The sequence below is a fragment of the Stegodyphus dumicola genome, chromosome 5 (genome assembly GCF_044657685.1).
Source record: "Stegodyphus dumicola isolate Sdum_Otavi_A_Nest chromosome 5, ASM4465768v1".
NCBI lineage: Eukaryota > Metazoa > Arthropoda > Arachnida > Araneae > Eresidae > Stegodyphus > Stegodyphus dumicola.
Window position 1 is genome coordinate 59880737 of NC_140772.1, and position 19604 is coordinate 59900340.

Genomic DNA, 19604 nt, shown 5'->3' on the forward strand with positions numbered 1-19604 from the left:
AAGGTAACACAAAAGTTCTCATTATTTTACGATAAAATCTTCGTCTGAAAGCTGACTTCAGGTGGAATACTATGTAGTCCAACAGTGAGAAACAATCGCTTCCTGACATTAGTAGCTAAGGTTAATAATACAGTTTTACGCCATTAATATTATCAAAATACCCGGCATTTTCTATCAGCTGCGTTTAACCTTCTATATGTCTTTACATTTAATATGTTAATTTTCCATATTATTTTATGACTATATAAGTTTCTAGCTAAGTTGATAGTCTTTAGCAGCTAGAATACTTAAGAAGTGTTTAGCGACTAATCGTTTACTTCTAAGGATTTAATAATAAGTCCAAAGAAGGGTTAAATTACCCTTTTTATTCACAATTGGCCTTTTACTGGCCTACAGGAAGTCTCCGCTTCGGCTTAAGATAGAAAATAAGAGACTACTCTAATGCTAGCTAAACTAACACCAGCCGAAGCTGCACAACAATAACTATCAGAGTTGGCCCTTAGTATGGTCAATGGCGAATACTAGCAGGCATGTAAATATACGGCCGAACGTAAAGATGAGACTTAAAGCAACGACGTGAGCAGAAGACAGAAGACGCTGTACCAAGAACTTCTGGGCTCTTCAACTAAAATGACCGAGACTTCCCCTTAAATACTGGTTCACGCGATTCTGAAAATTCATTCTGATAGGGAACCGTAGGTAAGAAGCAAGATAATAAAGGAAAGCTATTCAAAATTATAACTAACTATTGGGAAATTATAATAACCCCTACATCTATAATAAAAAATCAAAGAAATTAAAAATAGTGTTTAAGTCAATATTTATACTTTGGGAGCCTTATTTTTCAAACCCCGCAGTGTGTAAACTATTCTCCTTATGATAAATAAGCACGTTGTCTTGACTATTCTAAACAGCACACAAAACGTCGACATAAAATTTAACTTGCAAAAACTCCATCGAAATACATTTTTACATTTGAAATGTTTTATTGTACGCATCCTTGTAAACTGAAGACAAAGCATCTACAGCATTTTGAAGCCGAAGTGTTTGTAGAACATTACGGTAAAAAGAAGCAAAACAAATCTCCCAGAGATTCTTAAAAATGGATATTTTTAACATTAGAAATACACTGGTGTGCAAAAATTAAGGATGAAGCGGTTTTTTCAATATAACTTTGTACAAAAGCTTTCCAAATCAACACATTTAATACCGTAAGATCCACAATACGTAAGGACATGAGTAATGTAAGCAACACTTACTAAAAGAGAAATCAGAGGGATAAAAAGAAGCTTTATTGAAAAAGTAGCATGGAGCGCAATGCGACTGAAGGCCGAAACATCCCTGTGATGGGTGTCCAGCAAGAAACATCCAGTCTTTAATAGGGGATATGATCTCCCCTGACTGCTAGGCAGGTTTCACAGCGTCTGCCCATGCTGAGAATGAGGGTGTCAATGAGTTGTTGAGGCATTGCTGCCCATTCGTCTTGCAGCGCCAATCGAAGCTCCGGAATCGTTACTGGTGGTAAGGTACGAGCTGCCAAGCGTCTTCCTAGAAAATTCCATACATGCTCGATGGGATTGAGATCCGGAGATCGTGCCGGCCAATCCATACGTTCAATATCCTCACTCTCTAAGAGCTGTTTGGCAGCTACTGTGCGATGACATAGTGCATTGCCGTCCATGAAAAGGAACTGCGGACCCATAGTGCCTCTAAAAAGACGCACATATGGAAGAATCTCGTTACAATAACGGGTCCCGTTGACTGAACCTGCGTCGAAGATGTGAAGGTCTGTACGACTACCAAGCATGATGCCTCCCCAAACGAGAACACCGCCATCTCCATACCTGTCCCTTTCAATGATGTTCGAGGGATGATTGCGGCTTCCCCGCTCTCTCCAGATGAGTATGCGATGAGAATCGCTACTCAGACTGAATCTGCTCTCATCTGTAAAGGTACTCGTCCCCATTCATTGTCTCTCCAATTCCGGTGTTCCCGGCACCACAGAGAACGCCTTCTCCGATGGGCAGGCGTTAGAGGAACACACCGTACAGGGTGTCGTGCAAACAGACCACCACCATGCAGTCTTCTGGCCACGGTAAAACGTGATATCGGTCGTCCAGTCGCCTGTCTAGCGATTTCTCCCGCTGTCTGCCGCCTGTTTCTTCTGGCCTGTAAGGCAATATACCGGTCATCTGCGTGTGTGGTTCCTCGTGGACGACCACTACTAAACCCCCGGATAGCTGTTCCTGTAGTTTGAAATTGCCTCCAAAGTCGTGAAACGATGCTGTGAGCAATTCCGAACTCTGCAGCCACACTTGTCACACTGCGGCCTTCCTCCAACTTCCCAATGATTCGACCTCGGGTAAAAGCATCCAGATGTCGTCTAACAGATTGATTATTCGCCATTTCTCGCTGAGGCAGCAACTCGGTGTGATTTTAACTGCTATCTCTTTGCCAGAAATACTGATCTTACACCGACAACATGCTTTATACTAATCAGACACTCCCCCATTACGTCTACCTGCATATCTGCGCATGTGCTACCGTACATCACCTTACTTAATCTCCTGATTGTCTTTCTGTCCGCTTTGCCTCTTCGTTCAGCTGATATGCTAATTTTTCGACTTCGTCCTTAATTTGTGCACACCAGTGTAATAAACATCTTGAAAAAGGCATGTTTTCGGTAACTTTTTGACTAAAATTAGTCTTAATTTTACAACGAGGCAAATCAATCACAATAGAATGTAATTAGAAGTATATATACAGTGGTACTTCGATATACGAATGCCCTAATATACGAGCGTTTTGAGATACGAGCCGCCGAGCGAGCGATATTTTGCTTTGAGATGAGAGTAAGATTTGAAGATACGAGGAATCGCACACTACACCGCTAGACACGACCGCAACAGGCGAGCACATGTTGGTGTCGTGTGCAGCGTCTAACAGTTTCTCCCACCTCAGACTAGACCTCAGTCTGTGTGCTTGTTTTCCTCGATTTCGAAGCATTTTTGATAAGTTGGGTTCGCGTTTTTTGCTTTTTGTACATTTACATAACATTATCACATTTATTTTTATAACCATGGGACCGAAGAAGATGATGCCTATTGAATTAAAGCGTAAAATCATAGAAAAACATGAACAAGGTGTGCGAGTAATACACTAAACGAGGATGTACGGGCGTAGCACATCAATGATATGTACTGTGCTTAAACAAAAGGAGTTGATAAAGGGTTTAACGCCAGCTAAGGGCGTTACGATAATTTATAAGCTCCGGACCTCTCTCCATGAAAAGAATGAGAAATTACTGATGGTGTGGGTGACAGAGAAGCAGCTTCAAGGAGGAACCTTATCACAAAGCATATGTGAGAAGGCACGAGCGATTTAAGGTGATTTGCTGAAGCAGATCCCACACACTTCCCAAACGAGGAATCGGAAGACTCGTTTAAAGCCATTCAAGGCTGGTTTGACAACTTTAAGAAAAGGACCGGCATTCACTGCGTCGTCAGGCATGGTGAGGTAGCAAATTCGGATGTGAAGGCAGCTGAGGTTTACATCAAAACGTTTTCCGAACTGATAGAAGCCAAGGGATACATCCCCCAGCAAGTCTTCAACTGTGACGAAACAGGGCTTTTCTGGAAAAGGATGCCGAATAGGACTTACATAACGGCAGAGGAGAAGACGGTGCCAGGTCACAAACCCATGAAGGATAGATTAACTCTAGAACTTTGCGCCAATGCGAGTGGCGATTGCAAAATCAAGCCTCTGCTAGTATACCATTCGGAAAATCCCAGAGCCTTTAAGTCACATAAGAGTTTAAAAGAAAAACTACCAGTTATTTGAAGGACAAATCCGAAGGCATGGGTCACCAGGAAATTCTTTGTGGAGTAGATAAACCTGGTGTTTTTCTCTTATGTTAAAAAATATCTACAGTAAAACAACATGTAATCACCAAATCTCGAAGATGATTTACTCGAAGAGTTCAAGTTTATAAAGGCTTTCTGCATACCACCCAACACCACTCCTATCCTGCAGCCCATGGATCAGCAGGTGATTTCTAATTTTAAGAAGTTGAACACCAAGCACATTTTTCGGCGCTGCTTTGGGGTGACGAAGAACACAAAACTTACCCTTTGAGAGTTCTTAGGCATGTTCACTTTAACATGCCTAAGAATTATTGATCAGGTCTGGCTGAGTGTTACAACGAGGACCTTAACCTCTGCATGGAAGAAGCTGTGGCCTGAGGCTGTAGCTGAAAGAGCCTTCGAAGGATTGGAACACGAAGTGTCAGTGGTAGAGGAGATTGTTTCTCTAGGAAAATCCATGGGTCTGGAGGTGAATGAGAGAAATGTGACGAACTCGTCGAGGAACAGTCTTAGGAGCTGACAACCCAGGAGTTACACGATCTACATTCGCAGCAGCATACGGTGGTTCAACGAAAAATTAGTTTTGAAGAGGAGCCAGAGATGGAGGAGGTTATCCATACAAGAGATACAAAGGAAGTCTTGGGAATGTGGGAGAAAGTTGTAGAGTTCGTGGATAAAAATCACACCGAAAAAGTTGCAACTGGTCGTGCATCAGAGTTGTTCAACGAAACTTGCCTAACTCATTTCCGCAATATCCTGAAAGGGACTTGGATATCCTGAAACATACTTCCTTGGACAGTTTTTTAAACTATCTGCAAGTGAAAATGTGCAAAGCGTAACGAAAAATGCGAAGACCAGTGACGAAAATTAAGCGCTTCTGTAAGCACTTCACTTTTCCTTTTAAATATGTTTTTATAGAATATGTATTTGTTATTTATAAATAAATGTTTCTTGTAAATACATTTTTCTTATTCAAAAACACTTAACGAAAACAACTGAGGTGGTGCTTTGAGAGCTGGAACGGATTAATGGCATTTCAGTTAATTTCAATGGGAAAAATTGCTTTGAGATACGAGCAATTTGACATACGAGCAAGGTTACGGAACGAATTAAACTCGTATGTCGAGGTACCACTGTATTTGGTTTTCAGAAATATTGTACAAATCAGTTGAAAAATAAATAATCTTCCATAAATGTATGTATTCGTTTTGGCTTGATGTGATAATTTTTTTTTAAAATTTAATATTTAACCTTAACAAGTAAAAAAGTTTAAAAGTGGTGCTATATGACATAACATTTGTGAAGTCTTATATATGTAATTTATCTTTGAAATGACTATTATTTTCCTTTTAATGTGAATTTGGCAATTTTAGTGATAATAGATAATTTTATAAAAACAGTTTTAACGTAAATGCGAGCATTCTATAAAAAAAAGGAATTTTTCAAATCGTCCCGTAGAAAACAAATTTCAGTTAGTAAAAATATTCATTATGCTTTAATTTGTTGAATATATAACATTCCATTGCAAGGAATTTTCTCCTTCCTTAGCACGTGCTCTCGTGGTGTAAATGGGAAGAACATCCGCGTAACAATCAAAAGGTCCGGAATTCGAGTTCTAGCGAGGGCATCGCTGATTTTTCTTGCTCCTACAAATATTTAAGCGCTCTGTACCTTCATGCAGACAATTAGCAAAGAGAGATTCAATTTATACTTTCAAGAAACCAGCTATAAATGTAATACCGAACACTGCTGTATTAAAGATGGAAATATCAGTTGCTAAAAAAAGCAATTTTCGATGTGTATAAGCAATTGAATTCCTAGAATTGTCACAAAATTTTGTTCGTTTTATGATTAAATTGAAACCATATGAATACTCATGTTTAAACACATCTGAATTAATACATATGTAAGTTCTATTGTGTTAATCTAATCAACTATTATGATTTAGATACTTACTGTCACTTCTTATTTCTATTTCCCTACTAGAATGCAAATCAGGTTAATAGCATATTTAAGGTGAGGTCTTTGGACTGTAAGACAGAGCATATTCCTACCTCTCGAGGCCACGTTACTAGGTTTCTGCTAGCTCTGATGAGATTGTATTATTCGGCTTTGCATTATCGTTGTCAACATATAAATTGTTACACAGGTGAGAAGTTTGAGACAACTCCGCATTAAGTATATTGCGTAGCCTTTGGTTACTAGTCTCAGTTTTAAATCTTGAAATTGATTATTACTTAAAGTTCCATTGCCGCAAGTGGTTGGCTGATTTTGCCAAGCACAAGACGTACATTTTTTCCAGTTGTGGTTTAATAAAAAAAAATTGTTAAACCATCTTATGAGGTTCAAATGATTGAGTATATAACTGATCGTTGGAGAATCGCAATTAATCGAGAAACAATTAATTTAATTTGAAGTAAAGAATTGGATGAATCTTTGAAAGAGATTAGAAGTGTTTGCCTCATATATAGCACTTCTTCTGAGACATATTTCCTATCAGCAAGCCAATCATTCAATTAAATCCTTTCACCTGCATTAGTTCTCTGAAATTTTTGATTTCAAAAATTAAAAGCTACTTTGATATGACGAACATTTTCTAATGTGATAGATTTTCAACATATTACTAAATAATACAGGTACTGAAATAAGTATTTGACACTTTTGTTCATGAAACCATTGAAATCAGTGTGTAGATGCCTGGGGAATATTCTGGAAGAGACAGTATCTGTAATGCAATTTATTTAAAGATATATTCCAGGAACTGAATTTTCATACTGCGTAGCTGCGCTCTAAATTTGTTCCGGAATGCTCAAACGTAAATAAAAAAAATGAACAAAATTATAAAAAAAAATGCATCTCTCCCCCTTTTAAAATGTTTATGTGTTTAGACGTTTTTTGATGGCCTTTTTATGCTGTTTAGGATAATAAATATTTTACTGATCAGAACCTTAATTTACTCAATAAAAATACTTTGTTTTTATAGTATTATCTAGTAGGCTACGTTTTTAAAGGTTTCATTTTTACCGAACTTCTCTCACCCATAATACTGAAACTATTCTCATGAAACTTTCGACTTTATTTCAACAAATTTTGTAATTGGAAATATATATCTATGATAACTATTTAATAAAATAAAGCCTATACCTAACTTCAACATTCATATGACTTACATGTTCTTATAACTTAAATAACTTATATACTCAAGTAAACTTATAAATAAATTCTATACTCGAATAACTTATATACTCAAATAAATTATATATTCATGCTCTCAAATTAAAAAGTAACGCTTACGATAAAGGTATTTTATTTTTCCAGATCCCATGATACGAGAAAAGTTTCTGCTCAAGACTATAACCCCTATGATTACCATCGTCAGCAGTTACGTCTTCTTTGTGAAAGTAATTGGTCCGGCAATCATGGAGAAGAGAAAGCCAATAGATATCAGACGGATCATGATATTCTACAATTTTTCATTGGCATTCTTTTATGTGTATCTAATTGTAAAAGTAAGAGCTAAGATGTATCTTATTAGGTCTGAACAGAGCAAATATCCCAAAGTAATTAAAAATGGAATATTTAGAATAAAACTAAGGTAAATCCTCTGTAAAAATTGTGTTATCTCCAGCAGTAACATTTGACTCCTACGCATGCACGAAGTGTTAATGTATACATCTGAGTTAAATAGTAATATCTTTCTAGACCTACAACAGCAGTTGAGATACATAAGGATAGATAAATTTTGCTTAAATAAATAAGTGAATAAATAAAATGAAAAATAAAAATAAATTTAAAAAAAGATCATTTTTTAAAATTAATAGAATTAAATTATCTGACAGTTGCGCATGGTATAACAATTAATAGTATTAATTAATATATATAAAATTTACATTATTATAAAGTCAGATTATCTTAGTGTTATAAGAGAATTTTCAAAGATTAAAAGAAGTTTCGCAATTAAGTATCGGCTGATAAAGCTCACCTTTCCTTCTCAGAATTTCTTTAAAGAAAGTTATATTACTTTTCATTCATTTTCTAATTATGTTTTTCGAAAAAATGGCCTTCAAGTACCTTCATTCCAGTTTTGCTGAAATTTAATATTTATTAAATTTTGAAATCCTCGCGGTTTTTTAATAGGTTTTTAGTTTTTAGTTTTCAATAGCACTTTAAACCTGGAATTAAAATGAAACGAAAGTTGCAATATGAAAACTTCAGATTATATACGAAGAGTAGCAATTCAAATCAGCTCTTCAAAGAGTTTACCATTAAAGTTTTAAATGCTTGAAAGTATATTTAAAAAAAATGAAAGATATAAAATCATAAGTTGAAAGGAATTTCAATGTGATCTTGGTCTTCAGATTGCATTTAGCAAAGTTAGAAATCTGTGAATTTTAATTTAAAAAGAACGAGAACTGCTTAAATTTAAATAAAATTGTAAATTGGAAAATGCTCTTAATCTTTACTTTTCTTAAAATTTAAGCCAAATACGACGTTAAACTGAAACGGAACTGTGGTAACATTCTTGTTTAAATGAAACTATAATTCTTGTGCAAATTTTCTGTGTTGCAATATCTGCTGCTGCGATTACCAAATATATAAATTTGATTTTGATATATATCGTTTTGATATATATCGCATATCATTTGATTTTATGTCGTTAATTTTTTGATTATTAGGGTTTGACTTCAGTACTTCATTAAGTTTAAGAATTTAATTTAGATTAATCTAATTTGGTTTTAATATTTAATTCATGTTGAATAGGAATAAATTTTATAAAGTTTTCTGCGTTCTTATTTTCATAGTAAAGTTGATGAAATCTATCATCCACAGCTTTGTTAATATTCGTAATATCTGTGAGTTAATTCTAATTCGTATAATGATGCAAAACAAGCCTTAGGAGGTTTTGAAATTATACACATATGTAAAAGTTGAAGCAGATGCCATAGTAGTTGCTTTCTTCTCTTCCTTGTCAGTGAATTAATGAATGCTTCGATTGGGTTTCCTATCGAGAGTGGGGTGAGGCACGTCCAACTGCAATTTCGCCAATAATTTGCCAAAAAGAATATGGTTTCCAACTGGTCATCGAATGACTGACATATTAGCAGAGTTTTAAATAAAAAGCTTGACGCAACGTAGTCTATCGTTTCACACACTTTTTCCGTTCCGTTCTCTTGGTTCAACAATGTTTATGTTTCATAGCGTAATTTTTATAATATGGATCCTCGAAATTTTACAACTATGCTTCTACGACGGACGCACACACTTCCTACTATATCTAATGTTTTCAACTTAGGTTGATTGGTAGTATAAACACGTTGAGCTGCCTAGGCTCTTAGACAGATTTGGACTGTTCCGGAAGATATTGTGGATACCTTATAAACACGCATTGCCAGCTCGATTCAGTCAGTCGGTTTATAATCTAAGTCTAGTGAAACTAAGCTCAGCGCTTCATATAAATGAAAAGTGGTATAAATTAGTTCATGTAGTATAGTTAGTGTCACATTTCTTCTTGTTTACTGTCTTTGATACATAGTTTTGTGATTTTTGCTCTTGTATCTTTGATAATGGACCGATTTTTGAACAGTCATAAACGTAATAGCGTAGATAATGAAAGTATGTCTTCAACCAGTGGCAAGACTGCGAAAAAGCAAAAATATCGTAAATATGATGACAGTTATTTAGAGTTTGGCTTTAAGTTAACAAAAATAAATGGTGAAAAGAGACTGCAATGTGTATTGTGTATGAAAATTTTGGCTGCAGAGTGCATGCTTCCAAGTAAATTGAAGCGCCATTTAGAAGCTAATCACCACAGCATGGTTGGAAAACCTCGTGAATTTTTTGACAGGAAGTTAAAAGAACTGAAAATATAAAAATACACTTTTAATGCTGCATCAATAACAAACAATGTTTTGCTAGCATCTTACAAGGTGGCTTAAAGAATAGCGAAATGCAAGAAGCCTGATAACATCTCAGAAGATCTTATTCTACCGGCTGCTGTAGATATGATGAAAATCATGGTTGGTGAGTCTTTTGAAAAACTGTTTTTAAACGTGCCTTTGCCCAGTAACATAATTAGTCGGAGAATACAGCATATGGCGGAATATATCAATGATCAATTAATTGTGAAAAATAAAGGAGTTTAATTTGAATTACAGCTAGATGAGGCTACGGATTTTTTTAAATAAGGATGGTCATTTGATATGCTATGTACGGTTTATAGATGGTAATAATAACAAATAAGACCTTTTGTTTTGTGAAATGTCACTATAGCAATGAAGGCTCAGGACCTATTCGAGATTCTTGATGCCTTCACATCTGAAAATAATTTGAATGGGCTCAAGTGGATGGATTCAAGATCGATTTAACATTAGTGCTCTCTGAATTTACTTCTGTGGCATAAGAGAATTTTATCGAGTTATGATGCGAAAGCAGTTATAAAACAAAATTTGGAAGCATGGAATTGACAGAAGTTTGGATTTCATGATGAATATCCCTGTCTAGTTAGAAAGGGGATAAGGCTCAGCGGATTTTAATTCCAGTTTCGATGTCTTATTTATGCGAAACTGCGTTTTCGGCAATCTCTGTAATAAAAAACAAATATAGAGCAAAAACCAATGTGGAAAAGAAAATGAAGGTGGTCGTGTCCAGTTTAATTCCACAATTTGAGAAAATGTGCAGTAATTTGCAGGTTCATTCATCCTGTTAATTATTCATTTAATGTTAATAAAGTAAAAAGAAAATTGTTAAATGATGAAGATACATGAGCTTTATTTATTTTTAGCTCTTACTTATGATCAGTTATACTTTTATTTAAGGTAGGGAGCCGGGAAAAGGTTTATTCAAGGAAAAGCGCCACGAATCAGAAAAGTTTGGAACTACTGATTTGCTGCTTAAATAAGAGTAAAAAGAACAGAGTAAACATATATATGATTGCAATCGATAAATTACCAGGATAATTGTATTACAATCATGTGCTTTAATTTTAAATATAAATAACAGATGGATCATACATTGGATTCCAAAAGTTAAGTACGTGACGCTGAAATCAATCAAAAATGAAAAGTACATAGTTTAAAACTGAATTATACATCAAGGTAGTAGATGTCTTTCAGCACGAGAGACAAAACTTATGTACAAAGAAGAAAAAATGTTCTGGTAAATTATTTGATGACATCCCATGAATCATTAACAGACTGATGTTTAAAGCTAAAAATAAACAAAAACAATACCTGCAATAAAAAGGTATAGGACCATTTTCATTCAAACTTTGCAGAGTTTGCCCATGCTTTCATTAAGGTATTCAGAAATGCCGCAGAGTCCAGTTCTACATTATACTAGTTTCCAAATGCCTTAGACAGGCTGCAGGAGGCACACGCAACCCTTACACTCCTATCATCTCATTCCAGAGCAAATCTGGACATGCCCGTGAACAGAACGTTGTTCCAATCTGAAACAGTCCAATGGACATGTTAATGACCCCATTTTAATCTTGATCCTTTCGACTGGGGGATTAGTGGAACAGAAACGCTTTGTACTCGGGCATACAATCCTATCACGTAAAGCCTTCGGCGCACAGTATTGGCAGATATTATCTTACACCCTCAGGTTAACAGTTGCGGGGTCGCTTCTCGATTCCGCATATACCAATCTTCTGAATGGATGGCAATCATTGGTCGACTGGTCACAGATCTCCGAACAAACGTTTGATTCCTTTTAGAATTGCTTCTAAATTCGAGATATTACAGAATAATGAATACCGAAGAAGAGAGACATCTTTGACTGTCCTGCTTCAATGCATTCGAAAGCACGTCATCGCACAATATCTGTCATTCGTCTTCTTTCAGCCACAGAGACATGAATGTCATCAAAAATTATCCTACAAAAGTTATAAATACTTAATGCGTAATTTAAATGAACTTCTTTCAAACCACCAGAATGCTGGAGTCTTCAACGACTGCCTAAATGGCATATTTTCGGACAGTCAATGTGATTGGCTATAACGTAAGATATTTGCTTATTGCAGTATACAATTGCAGTGACTTTCAGTGCTCAAATTAAACTATACTTTTAAAAACTGCTAATTTAAAATGCGCGCTAAACGTTTGGAAACCTGTATATATAGACCAGAAATTTGCAGAGAATATCTGTAGTTTCGATACGAAACATATGACATGAAAATTGTTTTGTTAATTAGGTTTAAATATTAATAAAATTTGCATCATCAAAATGTTATAATGAAATAGCTATCCTTCTCAAATTCTCTAGCTTGTACATTCATTGTATGCTGCTATAATTTGAAAGCTGAATGGAAAATCTTAGCTACGGATAGGCAATATTTTCTGCTTTTCCAAACAATAAAGATAAATCAGTTACAACTCATCTAACAGTTAATAAATAGTTTTATACTGTAACTAATGGAGGATACATCTCTCATGTATGTTCAAATCTATGCTTTTGGACGATGCATCTATAAAGCATTATTTATATGATTTATACCTATTATCTTAATAAATTAACTGTTTTCCTTTCTTTAATTTTAGTCACACTTTGTAACGAATAACTAAATATGATTTTAATGGTACTCAGTAATACGTATATGTATATATGTACTGCTCTACATTGAAAATGCAAAACCAAGAAGGAATGGTCAGAAATTTATGCAAATTTTAGAGTAGACGCACCTCACTGTGTTATGCGAATGATGTGAAATGCGCAGCTCTCCAACGCACGTGAAGTAAGATATAAGGAAAGAAACGTGCAGAATGGACAATATTCGTGTCGTTATTTCTGCCAAACGAATTATCGAAGAAAGTTGGCTTTTATCCCGGAGGATACATGTAATAGGAGAGAATACCACGTCGCCGTCAACGAAGGCACTCCCAGCAGATAAACGATTTTACGAGGGGTACGGTGACCGGACTGAGAAGGGCGGGTTGGTTCTTACGTCAAATCGCAGCTGATACCCACATGGATGCGAGCACGGTGCATAGGCTATGGCGAACAGGGTTGGAACAAGGAAATATGTGAAGAAGGAGGGGTGCAGATGCAGCCAGAAAGACGTCAGCACGCGTGGATTGACGCATCCGCCTACAAGCAGTGGCGGTTCCGCAAGTCACTTGTACCGCGATTCTGCAGCATGTGCAAGATACCCTGGATGTTCCCTTGTCGACCAGAACCATTTCCCGTCGATTGATTGAACGGTGCCTGCACTCACGGCGTCCGTTAAGAAGACTGCCATTGACCCCACAGCATAGACACCAACGTTTAGAATGGTGCCGGAATGGAGCGATGTGGACGACAGAATGGCGAAACGCCGTATTCTCAGATGAGTCACACTTCTGTTTATCCAGTGACAGTCGCCGCATACATGTGTGGCGTCGACGTGGAGACAGATCTAATTCGGAAGTAACTGTGGAACGCCCTACAGCGCGACAACGTGGCATAATGGTTTGGGTTGCTATTGCCTACGATTCTAGGTCACCTCTAGTTCGTATTCAGGGTTCTATGACGGCCCAACGATACTTGGATAAAGTACTGCGGCTTGTGGTAATCGCCTACCTTCAGGGGCTGCCTAATGCATTTTTTCAGCGGGATAACGCCCGATCACACAGTGCTCGTATCTGCCAACGTGCTCTGCAAGTTATACAGATGCTTCCCTGGCCACCTTACTCTCCTAACCTGTCACCAATCGAACTTGTGTGGGATGTGATTGGACGCCGTTTGCAGACTCAGTCCCTGCCTCGTTCAGAAGACGAACTGTGGCAAATGGTTGAAAGGGAATGGAGAGCCATCCCTCAGGACGCCATCCGCACTCTTATTGACCCTATGCCTAGACATGTTTCTTCTTGCATCGCTGTCCACGGTGGTCCTACATTCTACTGAGCCGACGCCGTTCTCGCTCTGTATTCTGACTATCATTTTGAAATAAAGATCACTTATTGCTGCTTGCTGTCTCTGTCTTTTTTCCGAATTTCATCACTTTCTGACCACTCCTTCTTGGTGTTGCAATTTCAATGTCGAGCAGTGTATATATATATATATATATATATACTATATATGTATGTGTGAATGTGTGAGCTCGTGAGCGCACAATTTTATTTACTACCCACATACCTGTATTTCACAAACCTGGCAATTTACAACTTTTGTTTAAAAAATGTACTTAGTAATCAAAATTCTAACATGTTTTCCTCTTTCTTTTCCAAGGGTGTACAGTTCGTTCCTAAACTAGGATTTTCATTTTTCTGTGGAGCTTTAGATTCCCAAAATCCTGTAGTAGCTGATGTAAGTAAAAGCATATTTATTATAACATATGTGTACCAGTCTATGCAACAGTATATATAAATGCTAGTGTATAGTATTAATTCAGAAGTCAAACAACAAAAGTCAGCGTTAATTTTCAAAATTTTCACAGGACTAGTTTCGATGGTTTTACCGAACCACCATCCTCAGCTACAAAACCGCAAATCTAGTATATAGGTTAAACAATTTGAGCAACGATATTACAAATATTTGTCACCAGTTACAAGAATTGCAGAAATATGTAAAATTCGTTAAGCCGATATCGTGGTAGTATCTCGGACTATCTGTATAGATTTTGCATTATAAATTTCAAAGAGTGAGAACATCACTTTTTCCCGAAGTACCATAATGTTCCATATTCAACCGAAAATTATGAAAGTTTGAGCAGAAAATATACTTTGTGGTAATTGGCAAGTTAATTATGCATATAAATGTAATTATGTGCATACAGTACATTATTTGGGCAAAACGATTTGTTCTTGAAACACATAGTAGTTCTTGCTTTGTTATAAAATAGTTTTCGCTTTTAGTGAGAAAGAACGCAGGTGGTGATAAAAAAAAAGGGTTGTGAACTAATTCTGAGGTTATATGTTTTATTAAAATGTAATTGGTTTTCCTGTCTGGTAAAGAAAAGCATTTTTTATCCTTGCTAATGAGAATAGATTACAAAGAATACATTTTGCAATGCTGCTAAAAATTTAGAAAGAAATATCCTGAAATTTGGGATGAGGTGACAAAGATCACTCGTTTCCAAATACAAATGGTGTCATAAATTTTAACTAGGCTGCTTGAAACACCACCGGCACCATTCTCTTAGGATTAAGATACGTAATGGCACATGAAGATTTACTGCCTAAAGCTGATCCGCCCAGCCGGTATAGGATGATTGCCGTATCGATGCGGCAGTGATCTATTTTCAGAAAAGGCATGATTGCTTGTAAGCGCGTAGTGTCTGGGCGGCCTGGAGGCATTCGAAATACGTGGCTAGACGAAAATCCTTTAGAGAAGCTGAGGTAGGGAAAAGTGGTGGTCCGGTGTTCTTCAAAATTAAGGCTGAAGATTTGTTAGTGAAGGTGGCAATTTCTAATGTATACCTACCGGAATTACATATGTCGGCTTTGCTTCAGCCTGTAGCTGCTTAAAGCAGACTGCCGTGGTAGGTTTATTCTTAAATATATCCTAATCAAGTTTCGTTTAAAAATGTGCTTTTTTTATTTTGTAAAATTGCGCGCTTCCAACCTGCACGCAACAAAGTGGTGACTGCTGAAACTGGAAATTAGACAGAGTCTCGAGAAGGGTTTAAGTCCCTTTTTATTCAACTTTAGAAGTTACAAATGCGTGCTCTTGACGCTCACAAACTACGCCGACCCGGCGGTAAAATAAAAATAAGAAACTAAAAAGAGATATTAACAAGAGACTAACTACGAGGCTCTCTAAAGGTAACTAACCTCACCGCGTTCTAAAGTACCGCTGATAATTCAGCAAACTCTGAATATTACGTTGAAAGATTAACAATTTGCCGAGGCAAGCACACAGGCCGAAACGCGTGGTTCTTCAATTTCTAACTAGCCACTTCCACACTCGTGAAGCAAGAAAGCACACCTTCGAACTCGTTTCCTTTCTATTTAACTCAGAACACTTCCGCTGATAAATTTGAATCCTTGCGCGTTCTACTAAAATTTACATACTCTGGCATTGGCAGTTCCAGGGGAAAGTAAGGCTTGACAGGAAAGATAGTTTAAACTTAAAATAAATGTTAGTTAAAATAAATATAAACCCTACATTTGCCGCTGCCAGAATTTGGAAAACTTGGAAGCAGGTCCTACAAACGACCTGGTGAAAAGTTTCTACAATTCTGAACAATTTCTACAATTCCTTAAGAGCCTCGTTTACACAAAAAAAAATCTGTTATCTCACAAAAGGTATAATAAACCTCTGTGTATACTTATTTAATTCTCTCTTCTTACAGCAACTTTTCCTGGACTTCAGCAATCAATCTTGTTCTCTTCCTTCCAGCATCTGGAAGGAATAAGTATCAGTATCTTTCTAAATACATTATAATTTACACTTTCTTGACACTGAATAAAGTTTTTGTTCGTTTTATTTTTCTTAATTACTATTTAATTCACATTCATTCAAGTATTCAAACATGAATTTAATTTTACCCTGGCTCTCCACCATGTGTGGTGTCAAAACGGGAATATTCGTGTTTTAGTATTGCAACACTTTCCCTAACCACAATGATTTGTTAGCATTCAGCGACCAAATAGACACACCTTACTCGACATTCTAAAACTCGATGAGCTATTTTAACATTTTTAAAATTCAAGTGTAGGTGGAGAACCCTACAAGACACATTTATTCTAACTTCCCCCTCATTCATCTTTAGACATGCAGGCTTTCGCTCTAAAGCATGATTTTATCTACAGTTTAATACTTAAATTTGAATTCATTCCTTTTGAGCATTTACTTTTAGCATCTAAAATTTTATGCTTCTAGACTAAATCCTACTTTTACATAACTTTGACGTATTTACATATATTTACAAAATTCTAATACATATGATTTTTACAATTTACCATAAAATGAATAAGAGAAAAAAAAATTTTTACTTTACTCATTCTTCGCCAAGCTGGCGGCACTGAAACTAAAGTTCTTATTAATACAAGAATACGAAGTTATTTTTATCTTCGGCCAAATTTTGGCTTTAACATAACAGAATTAGTCTTTCGACCAACAGAAACTGCTTGTTCTTAGATTTTATACTTAAAGAAAATAATACTTTTGCTTTAGCTAAATAAAGTAAAACAAAACTAAGTCTCAACCGAGACACATTGACTTCCGTCAAAACATAGAACTTCGTATTTACGCATAACATTTCGGAACAAATGAAAAAAAAAATATAGAAGATTTTAACTTATCTTTGAGTTTTCGATGATTGGAACTCCGTCATTCTTTTCTGGCAGAACTGCTCCCACGTCATAGGTTTCGTGGACTTCAGTCTTCTCCTTAATGACCTCCGACTGTCGTCCACGTTAATGTTTCTTTTTCGTCCTATGCATGCTGGCCTCTTGGAGTAGTAATCGTCGGGTTGCTGTCTTTTCCGTTTTTTCCCTGGACGGCTGGTCTTGGCGTCCTCCGGTCTGGAGTCATGCTTGAATTTCTTCTGTTGGTGTTGGTCTTTTCGTTCCTCCTGCTGTCTTTTTATTTTCGGGAACGGCGGCCTTGTTTGCACCTGACTCTCTGGCCCTGGGAGCGTTCTCCTTGATGTATAATTTCTACTGCGACACGTTGTAAGTCGTGTTTTCCTCTTTACCAAGGTTTCTTTACGCGGCGGCTTTGCTTTCTTGTTTTTCTTAAATGCTGGAGTCTGAAAGTTTTCGTGTCTTCTTTTCGGTACCGTCGCATGGGTTGTAGAAGGGCTAGGTTTCTCTTAAGTTCTCTGCTTCTTGGGTGGTGGAACGGGTGACGTTACTTCTGGACCTTCTACTTCTTTTATGGATTTGAAAATGATTTTGAAATCCTTAAAAGTCCTGCAAGAAACTTTTAAGGATTTCAAAATCATTTTGATTATAATATTTTTTTCACCTGGTCGGGCCTTGCTTTACAGATTTCCCCTCTCTCGTTCTTAAGGTACAATACGACTCCTTTGATTTCCTGAATTACATAGGGGCCTTCAAATTTTGGAGCTAACTTTGCAGTAAAATTGTCTGGGGCACTTGATAAAGAAAATTTACGCTTCAACACTTTATCCCCAACTTTAAAATCTGCTTCATGGCGTTTTCTATCATAATATACGTTTTGCCTATTTCTTGCCGTATCCGAGCTTTTAATCGCCTGGTCAATAAGCATTTGCACGTCTTTCTGTTTAAATTCTTGCTCTCTTTGTTCCACAAAGAATAATTTATCTAAAGGCGTAATTAACTTTCGGCCTGAAAACAATTCTGCTGGGGTTTTTCCCGTAGTATCGTGATTTGCCGTTCTTAAAGCATAAGCTAACTCATTTATGTAGCCATCTCCGCGCTTGTGATGTGTGCTAATGTAACTGCGAATTAATTTTACAATGTTTTTATTCACTCTTTCTGCTATGTTTGCCTGTGGTCTATACGGAACCATTTTGATATGGCGTATGCCAAGTCCATTGCATATATTTTCAAATATTTGACTAATGAATTGTTTACCGTTATCGCTAATGACTTTTATCGGTGCACCGTATTTTAAAATGTATCTGTGTAAGAATGCATCTGCGACTGTTTTGGCTGACGCGCGTTTAAGTGGAACAATTTTTGTCCATTTTGAAAAATGATCTACAATTACTAAAAGAAAACGATTTTTATAAGATCTATGCCTAAAATTTCATTCGGAAATGTAGCGCGAATGCTATTTAAGTACCCGGCCGAGCTGTAATTAATATCATTTATTAACTGACATTGATTGCAGGACCTGACATACGCAGTTACTATTTTGTATAATTGGGGGAAATATACCGCCTCGCGTACCCTTTTTAAAGTCTTTCTAACCCCTAAATGACTCGCTGTTTTCGCGTCGTGTAATTCATTCAAAATGCTTAATCGAAGCGAGTCTGGGATGACTGGTTTGTACTCGAGATGTTCGTTTGTTGTTTTCGTATAGAATAATAAATTATCTATTATTTCATAGTTTTCTGCTCTATTTCTTATCGCATCGATATCTGTGTGCTCAAAGCTTTCGGGGTCTTTCAAATATGCATAGATATTTCCAAATTCAGGATCAGCTTTCAGTTCAGCGATAATTGTATCTCTAGAATCTAAAATTTTTGAAGTCAGCACAGCGCATTTAAGTTCATTGCCTTCATCGTCCAGTTTTATGCGAGAAAGTGTGTCAGCTACATTGTTTTCCTTATCCGGTTTATATTTTATTATTAAATTATATTCTTGGAGTTTTAAAGCCCATCTTATTAACCTGGGCGTTAGGTTTTTCCCTGAGTAATGTCTACCAACAGCCGCATGATCCGAAAAGACTGTTACTGGCGCTTTGCCGAAATAAACTCGAAATTTGTGTACAGCCATTAATACGGCGAATGTTATTCTCTCTGTAGCTGTATAATTCCTTTGTGTGTGATTCAACGTTTTACTAAAAAATGCCAGAGGATGGCTATTTTGCATAAGAACCGCACCCACCGCATAGTCCGACGCATCTGCTGCAATTTCCAGGTTTTCGTCCCCCTCCGGGAATTTTAAAACAGGGGCATTGATGAGCGCTTCTTTTAATCTTACAAAAGCTGTGTTTGCTTCCGCTGTCCACGTAAATTTACCTTTCTTCCTTTTGATTACTAAGAGTGGTTCAACAATATTAGCGAAGTCTTTTATGAAAGACCGATAGTAAGAATATAACCCAAGGAAAGAAGAAAGTTTCTTGGCGGTGTTGGGCGGTGGGAAATTCTTGATAGCTTTTATTTTT

The 19604-nt window shown here is 36.6% G+C and overlaps 1 protein-coding gene across 1 annotated transcript in view; it reads left to right on the forward strand.

Annotated features, from left to right (window-relative positions):
* LOC118200938 (very long chain fatty acid elongase 7-like) overlaps positions 1-19604 on the forward strand; it is a 79014-nt gene that overhangs the window by 27640 nt on the left and 31770 nt on the right. Inside the window, exons 3-4 of the mRNA XM_035372931.2 lie at positions 7182-7372; positions 14070-14147. Of these exons, the coding sequence (XP_035228822.1) occupies positions 7182-7372; positions 14070-14147 (269 nt within the window). The remainder of the gene's footprint in view (positions 1-7181; positions 7373-14069; positions 14148-19604) is intronic.